Source organism: Sander lucioperca, chromosome 13 (genome assembly GCF_008315115.2).
Source record: "Sander lucioperca isolate FBNREF2018 chromosome 13, SLUC_FBN_1.2, whole genome shotgun sequence".
NCBI classification, from domain to species: domain Eukaryota; kingdom Metazoa; phylum Chordata; class Actinopteri; order Perciformes; family Percidae; genus Sander; species Sander lucioperca.
In genome coordinates this window covers 12,243,292-12,255,713 of record NC_050185.1, presented here as the reverse complement: position 1 = coordinate 12,255,713, position 12,422 = coordinate 12,243,292, and the positions used below count along the sequence as shown (strand labels likewise).

Genomic DNA, 12,422 nt, shown 5'->3' with positions numbered 1-12,422 from the left:
TGAAATTCGGACACAAAATTTCAACATTGAAATTAGAATATTCCAGCTAGCAAAACAATCCAGCATGAATGGAATCAATCAGGTTATATTTTAATTTTCTCAATTTTGAACAAATAAAAGAATTAAAACGCAGAAGCATTTAAACTCCAAGGGTTGCCAGAGGCAAAGTATGACTGGATACCAGATTGCATATTGAGAACCTTTTAACCTTGTACAAAAGGTAGAATTAGATTTTTTTCATGAACATTCAAAGTCTCTTAAAAATAGTTTATTTAAAAAAGCCATACCACATTCATTTTGAAATAAGTACATGTACTGTTCTAGTACCATCACCACAGCACTGCTCTGCTTGTAGTTCTTGTCAAACCTGCATGCTTTTTAAGTAGCCTATCTTACATGTTATTTAAAACAGACTGCTAACACCACATGATATTGTATGCCCATGTTTATGCATTCCGTCTCATACTGTTCCATTTATTTCAAGCCCCCCCCCCCCCCCCCTCCCCCTTGAGAACAACTGCACTCAGGCTGAATATATGTGTCATAAAAGCAACATCTTGAGGCCATTTCAGTGACTGAAATGAACAATCTGTATGTCTCCAAATTACAGATGTTATTTGACTTCCATGCAGCTCTGTGCGATGTAAGTTGTACAGTGCAGTTGGAATAAGAAAGACGCCAGGAGCATTGGAACAACTCTGTGGCAGCAGCCAGAGCAAAAAGGAATTATAACATGGCTGCGAGACATGCAGATGGAGGCTTGAACATGAGATAAACTGGGGAGGATTTAAATATTGGACTTTCTTCTTCTTTTCACCTTAATGCAAAAAAAAAAAAAGCCTGAAGCTTCTTACCAGTTCAGTGCTGGATGAAGTCTCAGCTGGAATGACACAAGCCTTACAAAATCCATATCCGCTGAAAAGGCTATTGTATGACAGCTGGAAAAACAGCACTGAACACTTGTGCTCATCCAGTACGCTGACACAACTTCCGACACTGAGACAGATGGAAAAACACACCCATCCCACAGTTGTTAAATAACTACACATTTTAGCAACTAAGGGAATGTTTTACTTGAGTTAAATAGTCAGGCCTTTAACAGACATATACAGTGTATCAGTTTAAACAGTCAGTCTTGTTTTGTGTGCTGTAGACTTCAGTTTGTTTTTCCAAACTTGCATTAGTTTAAAGAAACCTGTCAAATCAAACTCTTAACATGTATAAGACTTACAACAACAAACCAAATACTGTTCATTAGGCCTACATGATACAGCACATCATTCACTTTCAGTCTTTAGAACCATAATAAATCCATTCACTCTTTAATTAAATACATAAAATAAGAAACTCTCACAGAGAGTTTCAAAGAAAGCGTAACACCACCATACGCATTTTCTCCATACAGTATGTTTTGACATGTCAACAACTGCTACCTAACCCTAGTGAAGTTATTCTAACATGACCACTGATAATATCAAAATATTCAAAATCATTGAACCTTTGTACCCATCAGCTGTTGTCTCTGGTATAAATATATTGATATTTTCATTGTATTCCATACAATAAAAACATCTTTAAAACCTCTTTATACAAAAAAACTCAGATGTTAAAATATATAATATAATATAATTAACTATGATGACGCTGAGGAGTCTCATGGGACAGAGTCTTATCCCCGAGCGTCTGTTTTCTGTTCACTCTGTCTCAGCTGTGTCATGCATAGAAATGCTGGCCTCCTGTTTCCGTTGCCTCTTGTGCCTCCAGAGCAGGACAGCCAGCAAGAGGAGCAGAAGGAAGCCCAGAGCTCCCCCAATGAGACCTGCTTTCAGAGGCAGACTTCTGTCACTGGGCTGGTACGTCAAACAGGACGGCGTACTGTTTCCAACATCATTCACCGCCACCACACAAACCTCTGCGATGGTGTCCACGTCTCCCACTCCGCCGCTCCTTCGGTCCTTCCCAAACATCTGCTTGTCTTCCCCCACTACTGTCACTTTATAACCTGTGACATATGAATAAGGTGCACACCACTGAAGTACAACCTCTGATCCGTTCCAGGACACTGATTTCAGCTCGGGAGCCAACGGAAGTTGATTATGTAAAGTGGACCCTCGACACGTGCAGCCGCTGGAGGCTGCCAGATCAGCACAGGGGGTCTGACTCTCCAGACAGGGATTGTACTTGCATTTGTCAGAGGTCCCTCCATATGGAGTCACTGTACTGGGTACAGCATGGGTGTATCGGTCTTCATAGTCAAAGTAATCCTCGGTCGGTGTCAGAGGTCTCATTGGATTCGTCCCTGCCATTTGTGATGTTGTTGGCAGATTAGAGTAACCTCTGATGAGAACCAGGCAAATGATCACCAGGGGGAAAGGAAGATGCCTTCTGGCAGCCATCGTACTGTCTGGAGATTATAGAAAGGAAAATTCCATCAGTTAGCTTGAAAATCAGCTTTTTGCTTATAAAGAAAAAGTATCAGCCCCTTGGGTTTTCAGCCATGTGTACATTCACAGAATGAGTTTCTTGTTTTTTTGCATAAAAGAGCCTGAATGAGGACACAGTTATTTCTCCCCTGATGCTGTCTTTTTAGAGATGATACAACTGCACAGGGAATTAAACAAATGTCTTAAATGTGAGCCTACGGTCTGCTGAAAAATTACAAATAAAAAGCTTTCCTAACTTCAAAACATAAACCATGTTCTATAAACCAGTGCACACTGTTTGTACGCATAAGCAAATGGAAAAACTGTGGACACTTAATTAGTTGAAATGTTTTATTATGTGGCATGTTTGTCAATGACTTATGGTCTTGTATACAGAGCTGCTCGGAATAATCCTCATTTGTTAAGCTTCGGAGGTACTTCACTCTAATTCAGCATTCCAGATGGTATTATTGCTCAACAGGTCCAAATGCCTGCACACCCAAGATACAACGCAGCCCTTTCAGATGGATCCAGTTACAGGAAAGCTGCCTGTAGGATTTCCACAAGAATCCACACAAACATACCTAAAATATGCTCGGTGGTAGACATGTATAGAGAGGTAACAATGAAGCCCATTCAAAAATCTCCTGTGTTTAACCTCAATGAAAATAGGAGCCACCATTGAATACTAATTCACTCTGTGCTCTTTGTTTTATTGACACAGCTGAACTCAATTTGCCTGTGTTAAGAGTGAAAGTATGTCAAATATGTAAAGATATGAACGTACCTGTTGTTTGCAAGTTTGTAATCTTTATGAAAAGGTGAGTGAGCTCCTCTCTCTTCGTTTTTCCTCCACTTGCTGCCTCTCTTGCTCTCTCCTCCTTTTATGTTTCTCTTCTCCCCAACAATCACCTCCTTCTTTCTGCCCTCCCACAATCCCCCCTCATTCCTGACCCTTCTGAACCAGCTCCACCTCCCTCCTTGCACATGCTGTAAGTGGTATTACTATAGTCTGCTATTAGTTACGTCACTGCTACCTAATTTACTGGTGAAGTAAACCACATTGATTTCTGTTGCATTCCTTGGTGATGTGCAGGTTTCTCAGAGCGTCTCACTTGTTAATGAACTCTTGTTTTCCTTTTAGGGCTGAGGGAAATTGAATAGGATTGGGAAATATCTGTGTCAGGGCTTGATTCATTGGTATTTGTCATCCCTGACATATTCCAGTGGCTCCAGACAGCATATTTAGCCACCTAACCTCTCACCTAAATAAAGTGTATGACTTACTGTAGCACAACACTGTAGCAAAACTGAAAGGACTGTTGTGCAGCTGCTCACCAAAAGGCCGGAAATGAGCCAGACTGGACTTGTTCGTGAATCATTTGTAATGTGTGAAATTGCCATGATGCAGGTACTTTTCTTAAAAAAAACTGAAATGGATTAAAGAGGTAAAATAAAAAGTGGTGGTAAGTAATCTGAGATACCACCAACATCATAACAGAACTCCACTCAGCACTTCCAGGGAAGAGAAGAACTGAACAAAATGTTTTGTTCAAGTAAAGGCAACTTTATGTGACAGCTGTGTGGCCTTAAATCCAGCTGTACGCTCACATCTGCGCTCTGATTTTGAGCATAGTCTGCAGAAAAAGTGACCACGATTAGCTCGCATTGTCCTGTACGAGAAGAAGTGAGTTCAGTCAGCTATGACTGAGAAGCAAACTTTACTTATGGAGTCAGTTTGCTTTTTACCTTCTGTATGTGTCATATTCCTGTGACACTATGCAAATATATTGTTTCTCTCCTTCATGTAATTCTGCAGGAACCAACATGTTGACAGGTATACCATCATGAATAACTATTTTCCCCCCAGGATAAATTATTTATTACTTTTATTTCTCTATATCGTTATATATAATATGTTTGAATTCTGTCTTGTGTGAGCTGTCTGTGGGTGAGTGAATGTGTTTGGGTGTCAGTACATACAGGAAAGAGTGTGGGTGTGTACATGTGAAGGAGATGCATATTTGCAAGTAGGAAGAATGTGGGTATGTTTATGTATTATGTAATACAGGTTGTGGTACGTATTATATCTGTATCTAATACTGGCAAAACATGTATGTATCTATTTTTGCTTTATTTCATAATAATTTGTATTTATGGTAAAGTGAGTCAGTCGTACGTCTGTAAAGAGTTCATCCATAACAATCCCATGAGAGAAACAGTGACATTTTATAAGTGCATAGGAACAGAGATGGTGTGTCATGAGCTAGTTGGAAACGGGTGAAGTCACTGAGTACGAGATGTTTCTGTTGTAACTCTGGAAGTGACACAAATTCAAGCAGATGGTAACTGTTAGACGGTTTGTTACATAAGCCCATAATCCACTGCCCCTCTTTGCCATGGACCACTTTTGGAACACAGTCACTTTTTCCCCAACCACTGTGTGGCTTGGATGCTTTCCTCATCAAAAACAAGTGTGTATGGAATGTATGGATGTATTATTTTTATGTGAAATGGAAGCAGTCCAAATGAATACTACCGGGTCCGATTATAGTAACATGAAATAGCAAGAGGGCTTGATTTATAACATGCACAGTAAGATATGATCATGGCACCGTGTTGGCTATTGGGCCAACAAGGCAGATTTCACAAATTAATGGTGAAGTGAATCATTAATTGTGATGTTTTTACAGCCTAGGGGGAAAACAACACAAACTTGGGGTGTCAGCTTTGGCTGACTCACTCTGCGAATGAGGCAAATGTGATCCATAAAACTAGACTTAACAAGATTCTTCTTTCATTAGTTCACTTTTTAAACTTTTTTTTTCATCTTTAAAAGATCTAGCTGCTGTTGAAAAGATGCAGGAATGAGGCAATGCAACACACGCTCAATTATAATGTAGGCCTAATGAATTCTTCAGTATTCAGTTAAAGAAAAACATGTTCTCAGTATAGGCCTATTCATGATTGTGAGGAGCCATTCCAATGAGAAATGATTAATGTAGGGCTTGTTACCTGACCTTAGTATCATTCATTAATAAAGCCGTCTACAGTGCCTCCTAGAGCCTAAAAAACTAAGAGGAAATACTGGAGAAAAAACATGAATAAGGGTGTATTAAGCAAAGAGACAGGCGAGGTCTGTGTCTTGTCAGTTACACAACTGGGTGGGGGTGACATTAATTAGTTTTGATGATGGATTGCACTGTCCCTGTGACAATAAGCAGTTCATCTGCGAAGCATCAGAAAGTTCATGATACGTTTGGCCAGTTCCACAACATCCTGCATTTGCAGAGCAGTCTGCAGCAGACTGTTGATGTGGGATAAACTGTTATCTTCTCCGCCAGTTTCAGAGTTTGTATAGTATAACCATCTGAGAGGTCGATGGCCTGCGGGTAGCCTACTTTAGATTTGAAACACTGGAAGTATAATTTTAGATAGAAAAAGAGGAAAATTCCAGTTTTTGCCCGCAAATGGCTGCTGCACTGCCGCAAAGTATGGACCATACTTAACCCCGAAACTTAACTTGCAGGCAAATACATTTGACATGGACATAATGCCATGCAAGAATAAAGAAACAAGTGACTATCACAATTCTCAAAAGATCACTAAGCCATTTGCCAATTAGTATGCTATTTAATTGTGCGATATAAAGCCAAGTGATACTTTTTTATTAGACTTGCAACAAAAGCCAATATGCTGCAATATAAAGAAAAAGGGTAAGTAGCCTAATGTAAATTACAGACTACAAGACAGGAATTGCTCACGGAAGACCACAGTGTTTATTAATATATGCATATGTATTTTATTGAAATATTAGTTATAGAAAAATACCTAGTAATTTACTCTCGTTTATTTATTTTTTTATTAATTCATTTGTAAAATCTTTCATTCATGCCTGTTTTTATTGTCCAATTAGATATCAATCAATGGAATGGCCTATTTTATAACCAGTTGACCACACGGGGTCTTCCTGCAGGACTTAAAAACAGGAAAACAGCTATAGTCATTTCTTACTCTGTGAGGTCCTTCCATGTTTTTATGTATCTATATTTCGCCCACCTCCTCGTCAACTGGGGAAACTGATTGGACGGAATATCAGAAGAATAAATGAAATTAATCAAAATAAATGTCTCTTTCACCCAATTGTGAAGACAGAAATGTTAAACACAAAAAACATGTGATTGTATTACGTGTCATTTTAGTTGGAAAGTAGAAAAGCGTGTGTAAATGTGGGGTTTAAAGCAAATTTTTTTTTTTTTTTTAAATTACAATAGGATAGAATAGATATTTAGGTCATTGTGCTTAGAACAATGAAAATATGTGTAGCAGCTCTTTAGCAGCGTACAACATAAAAGTACAAGTAAATAGGTAAAGTAAATAGTAAAAAAAAAAACCGTTCAACAAAAATAGGTAACATTTCAAGTAGCCTAAGTAAACGATAGAGTAAAAGCAAATAAAACCCAAATAAATCTAAAATAGGCCTATATACAAATACCAGCAATAAAAATTAGACATTTAAAAAAACACTTTTGATTAGCAAGATTCAATCGAAAAAAAATTATATTGATTGATATGCAGAAGGTAATTTACTTTGACTTCTTTGTAACGCTCTGCTGAAGGATGCCACTTCCTTCAATTCAACACCCAGGGCAGAGCAAACGCCCTGCACAGAGCTTCTTTGTTGACGTCATTCCTATGCGACAGGCCTCTCAGTACAAGACACAGTCAGTGCAGTTCTGCAGAAATAATCTGAAATGGGTGAGTCGCTGCTGAGGGCCGTTGTATCAAAGTGTTTGAACAATAATTTACGGGCTTGAATAACGCCGTTTAAGACCATCAGCACGTTTCTCCCGCAGAGTCACAGTGGTTGCAAGAGCACGTCTTTTACCGACCGGCGCTGTTAGTTTTAAAGCTGACGTTAGCAGGCTAATGTTAGCTAGCGGAGCCAGGCCCAGCATAGAGCCGCATATCAGAGTTGACTACATTGTTTTTGTCAGCCACGCCAGTTAAACAGCTAATGGGCCAGATGTAATTGGTGCCAGTTCACAACACAACTCGCATAATTAATCCAGTTCGTTAGAAGTTTGGACTGTATTTTAGTCTCATAGTTAGCATAGCCTGTAAACGTTAGCTAACGTTAACTGAATTAAAGCTCGATAACTGCATTACAATCATGACTTCCAGGAGGACAGGCTATGCTGGCAGCATGGATTCATCTCCTTCAAATAGCAGCAACAGCTCAGTCCACAGTGGAAATCGTAAGCAAAGTATTATCAACATTCCCGAAAGGACCGGGGTAGAGTCCTGTTATGATCGGAAAGCGGACAAGGCTGGATACGGAGCTTCGCAGGGCAGCGTGACCGTAACGTCGCTGAAATCACGTCTCGCCCCGACCATTCAAAGTGCCATGTCCGCTGCAGTTGACACTCTTCTGGGCGAAGTGGTGCTTGTTCTCAATGAGACTCAACAAGAGTTGCTACATAAGGAACAAGAGAATGAAAGACTCAAAGTGCGTCTTGAAGTGTCAGAGCGGGAGCTGAAGACTTTACAGGAGTGTCTGTGTAGTGCTCAGAAGCTCATAGACCAGCTTCAGATCTCATACACGGGCCCTCAGTCAATTAGTCAGTCCGTTTTTGCCCCATCGCTGTCTTCCATGGCTTCAATGACTTCAGGCTTGGACCGGGACCACCAGAACGCCCGAAATGTGAATGGAGCCGGTGTTGACATGGGTCTCGGTGGCTCTGTGGATGATTCGCTTCACGGGTTTGAGCCCAGAGATGACTACAAAATGTGCCAGCTTTCAATCCAACCAGATGGCTCTGTGACTAACCACGCTCTGGAATCCTTTGCTTCCAACACATCTCATATGTGCTCAGATTCCAGCAGACCAGGTAAATATACAATGTGTACTGTGTGTGTTATACTGTATAATTTGGGTTTCCTTCAACTGTGATTCAGAGCAAATTAATCAATAACTTACTTTAAATGGACATATAGAGTTCTGGTGTGTTTGATATTATAATGCTTCTACGTTACCCATTTCTACGTGTTTTGTTAGATGAGAGGCAGTCTCAGGGACCAGGTGGAGAATCCAGGTTTGAGATTAAACAAGAGCAGGGACCCTCTTCAGGCTCTGGCCAGCCCAGCAGGAAGGAGCCTGGGTTGCGTGATGACAACAGAGTCGATGATGGTGACCTTGGCTACGTTGAAGTTGGAGGGGAGGGAGGTTCCCAGCGTTCCTTTACTCACCCCATGCGTCACCAAAGACCTGTGCGAGAATGCGGTGGTGCATTGCAACAGGGCGGACTTGATGGACAGAAACAGTTGGCTAGGACTGCTGTAGGCGGGAGAGTAGACAGTGTTTCACCGGGCAGAGCAGAGGACTCTGCAGGACCTTCAGTCTCTGATACAGTAGGGGAGCCCTCTGGAGATCGGCCTCACCACTGCTTGGAGTGTGGAAAGACCTTCCGTCTGATCTCCAGCTTGAAGAAGCACATCCGCATCCACACTGGAGAGAAGCCCTATCCGTGTGGAGTCTGTGGTCGTCGCTTCCGCGAGTCAGGCGCACTTAAAACCCACCTGCGCATACACACAGGTGAGAAGCCATACTCTTGCTCTGAGTGTGGAAACTGCTTCCGCCACCTGGACGGTTTGCGCAAACACAGGCGCACGCACACCGGAGAGAAACCTTACGTGTGTGCCATCTGTGGGAAGCGCCTAAGCCGCCTGCAGCACCTCAAACACCACCAGCTCATCCACACCGGAGAGAGGCCGTGCTGCTGCCCCTTCTGCAACCGCAGCTTCAAGGAGCCCGCAGCGCTGCGGAAACACATCCGCACGCACCGGGAGGAAGGCGGTCACATGGGGATTGGTGCCGGTGATGACACGGACCCAGACGCCATGGATGACATTAACAACCTCCACCCAGCAGCTCCGTCCCCTCAGATGAGGTTTGGGGAGTGGGGAGCTGAGGAAGATGACAGCTCGGTTGTGGACTGTGTGTAGGGCATGATTAAAGGAGTAACTGTGTGTTGGTATTTTTACCACAAAACCTACTCCGGGTAAAAAACGGGGAAAAAGTTGTTTGTGTAGTTTATAAACACGATGGATAAGGTCATCTCTGTTCCGTGCTGTTGAAATGAAGAGAGGGGCTATATAACCCTACCATTGGAGCTTTGTTTATATCATTCTTTACACTCTTAGATGTAAAAATAACGTTTAAAATGTTCGCTGTACAAGTATTTTTTCCTGCACATTCATCAAGCAGCAGCAATAGCGTAGAGGTTGTTCTTGGCACAGGGAGTTTGCTAGCTTCCTGGCAATAATTTGACAAAAAAAGGGGACAAAAGCTGTTTCCTCACTTTAAAAATATAAGTGCCTTGAAAACAGGGTCTGAAATTAACTTTTTTCCCTTTCCGCCAAAGTGGCGTATGGCCTGACGATTTCACATGCCACTGCCAACAGTTTACCTCTCATTTGGCCGGTGATAGTTTCAGACGCTTGAACACTCACTCAACCATCAACTGAGTCGCTACTGCTGCTGCCGTTCAAGATAGTTCCCACCTGGATTTTAGTTGAGACAAACTGTTTATTGTGACTCTGGCCGATGGTCTTTTTTATATAGTTTTACACATTAGAGAGATTGGATTTGCTGTTGAATTATATTCAGCTACTAATTAGGCATGCTTTTGCCAACACACTAAGCTGCTCAAATAGATAGAAATGGATCTATAGGGCTGGCTCATGCTTCATGTGTGGACAGACTTGCAGGAGTACAGACCATGTGCATTGTGTAGTTGGGCATTAGAAACAACCTAATATCACAGTATTTTTGGTTCAACTTCTTGATATTACTTGTATTGCAGCACTGTTGAGAATGATTCAAGTTTTTGATGGTGCATAATAGGGCAGTCATAAGTCGTAATTTGGTTTCTTCCCCTAATCGATTTTAGTTGGGAAAAATTTGTGAAAGTAGCTTTTTCAATAATTGTCCTGCTCCAAGTGGATGCACTCGCATTGAAAAAAAATCTAGTGTTTATGCAGGACCAAAGCACATTTGTGAATATTATTGTAATGCCACAGATGTCCTCACTATTTCTAAGTAATAATTAATGACCACAAAAATCCCATGCTAGTGGAGTTGCAGTCTAGCCCAATGATGCCACCTGTAAGCTAAAAAGCATTTACATTTACACTGTTGTGAGTGTGTGTCTTCATGAAGCATGAACCAGTTTCACACTTCAGTCAACAGCGTCAAGCAGAAGCTACCTGTGTCAAGAATATCTAAATTTGAAGCGATCCATACTATTTGTTAAGTCATTTTAAAGAGGGCACAGTCTGTTGGCATCAGCATGCACTCAGATCAACAGCGTAAACACTTTACTGTTTCTCGAGTCTTGATTATCATCTCTCTCTCTCTTATGGACCATATTTTAGCATTCCTTTTTTTTGTTTAAGATGCTGCTACTGTATGTCTAGAAAGCCTTTTTCTTTTCTGGACTTGTATTATTGTATCCAGACCGTCACTGGCAATTACTAGCGGACAGATTTTGGTGCTTGCATGTGCATATCTGCTCCTCCGCTAGCATTAATGCCTCCTGGCTGTTTCTGTACATATGTATGTAGTTTTAGCCATTTTATCTGGATTAATGAGGGTTAACATTTGTGGAAAAGTTAATGTGCAACAACAATTTAAAAAACAAAACAAAAAAACAACATGCTTTTAAAACATCAGTATGCTGACATGCAATGTAATTATATATAATCTTACTAAAACTCTTCCTGATGTGACACCACTGATGCATCAGGGTTAACAGCAGACCATTAATCTTTTCAGCCTTTTACGCTATACTCTGTAGGTCTCTGGTGTCATTTACCGTATACTACTATAACAATCTCCATGTAACTATTCTATGTACATTTACAGGTGTAAGTCATTTTAAAAAGCACTCAAAATGTTAAATATTTGTTACTGTATACCCAGAATACAATTTGCCATGGTAGTCTTGATCCCAGATAATCATATTTATTGTTTTTTTTTGTATTACATACAGAGGGGGCCTTTGCATGTAGGTTTAAACTAAAATGGCAGTGTTACATGTGAAAAATTAAAAACTTCTTTTAAGTCACCTGTGTTCAACACATATTCCCCCGCATCACATTCATCGTGTTACCAACTGTAAATGTTACTATATTAAAGGGCCTTGTTTGTACTTCTTTTTTATCTTTGGCTGTTTATTCCTGTTTAAATTCTTTCCGCAGTAAAACTATTAACTGGATCGACAACGTGGCATTTAGCTCAAAGCCAAAGCCAATGAGTACATCCTAATTTTAGATCATCCCGTCTGATTATCCCGATGTTATTACTTAAATTTCAGTCAGTTTGTTTCGTTGTATCATGACAGGAAAACTGCATTAACCCTGGAGCAGACTAAGACGCTGCCAAACAGGTAGGTGCTGGCCAAAGACAAGTCTGAAATAACACTACTCTTCTCCCAATGCTGAGTAATGACATTGTGTTTGTACACACAAACTGCTATTTTAAGGTGGCTTTTGGTATGATTACAGAAAACTGCAGTTTAACTTTTTTATTGTTTTTTTTTTGTTATTTAAGGTACACTGTGTAGTGTTTTAAGTATTTTATTAGCTAAAATCAATGTCTTCATTCACAAATATGTCCTCATTGGTGTAAGATTACCTCTGCCAATGATCTGACTTATCCTCGTAAGCGAAGAATTTCTTATCTGTATTTACATTGGACGGGCAAGTCCAAGGAGGCTTCCATGTCGTTCCGGTATTTTGAAAATCTATAATCGCTGAGAGGGACATAAAGCACTAGCCTACCTTTCTAGCTAATCCACAACGCGTTTTCGTTCAGAGCCAGCATCACATGACTGAATCCAGCTGAAACGGAGAAGGAGATCAGTGAGAGGCGCTTGTCACTTGAAAGCCTGCACTGCACTTCAGTTCATAATGGAGGAACATACTTATGGAAAAAAA

The 12,422-nt window shown here is 40.7% G+C and overlaps 2 protein-coding genes across 3 annotated transcripts; one reads left to right on the top strand and one right to left on the bottom strand.

Moving 5' to 3' along the window:
• Nucleotides 1-246: 246 nt before the first annotated feature.
• LOC116064992 (leucine-rich repeat neuronal protein 4) lies at nt 247-3,353 on the bottom strand. The gene is made up of 2 exons (XM_031320427.2): nt 3,211-3,353; nt 247-2,400 (listed from the first exon to the last, which is right to left on the bottom strand). Exon 2 carries the CDS (start codon nt 2,394-2,396, stop codon nt 1,695-1,697), a length of 702 nt encoding a protein of 233 aa, XP_031176287.1. The 5' UTR covers nt 2,397-2,400; nt 3,211-3,353; the 3' UTR covers nt 247-1,694.
• A 3,715-nt stretch (nt 3,354-7,068) lies between these two features.
• si:ch1073-224n8.1 (zinc finger protein 70) lies at nt 7,069-11,638 on the top strand. 2 transcript variants are annotated; one of them, XM_031320209.2, is made up of 3 exons: nt 7,069-7,181; nt 7,608-8,314; nt 8,482-11,638. In XM_031320209.2, the coding sequence occupies exons 2-3, from the start codon at nt 7,630-7,632 to the stop codon at nt 9,426-9,428; spliced, it is 1,632 nt and encodes a 543-aa protein (XP_031176069.1). In that variant the 5' UTR covers nt 7,069-7,181; nt 7,608-7,629; the 3' UTR covers nt 9,429-11,638. The 2 variants fall into 2 exon arrangements, with proteins under 2 accessions (XP_031176069.1, XP_031176068.1); XM_031320208.2 differs by having other exon boundaries at nt 7,101-8,314.
• The last annotated feature ends 784 nt before the right edge of the window (nt 11,639-12,422 follow it).

What these genes read in the sequence shown, in the direction of transcription:
- LOC116064992 (XM_031320427.2), bottom strand. Translation starts at nt 2,396, where the DNA reads ATGGCTGCCAGAAGGCATCTTCCTTTCCCCCTGGTGATCATTTGCCTG.
- si:ch1073-224n8.1 (XM_031320208.2), top strand. Translation starts at nt 7,597, where the DNA reads ATGACTTCCAGGAGGACAGGCTATGCTGGCAGCATGGATTCATCTCCT. An exon ending in CTCAGATTCCAGCAGACCAG is followed by an intron (nt 8,315 to 8,481) that starts GTAAATATACAA and finishes GTGTTTTGTTAG; the next exon opens with ATGAGAGGCAGTCTCAGGGA.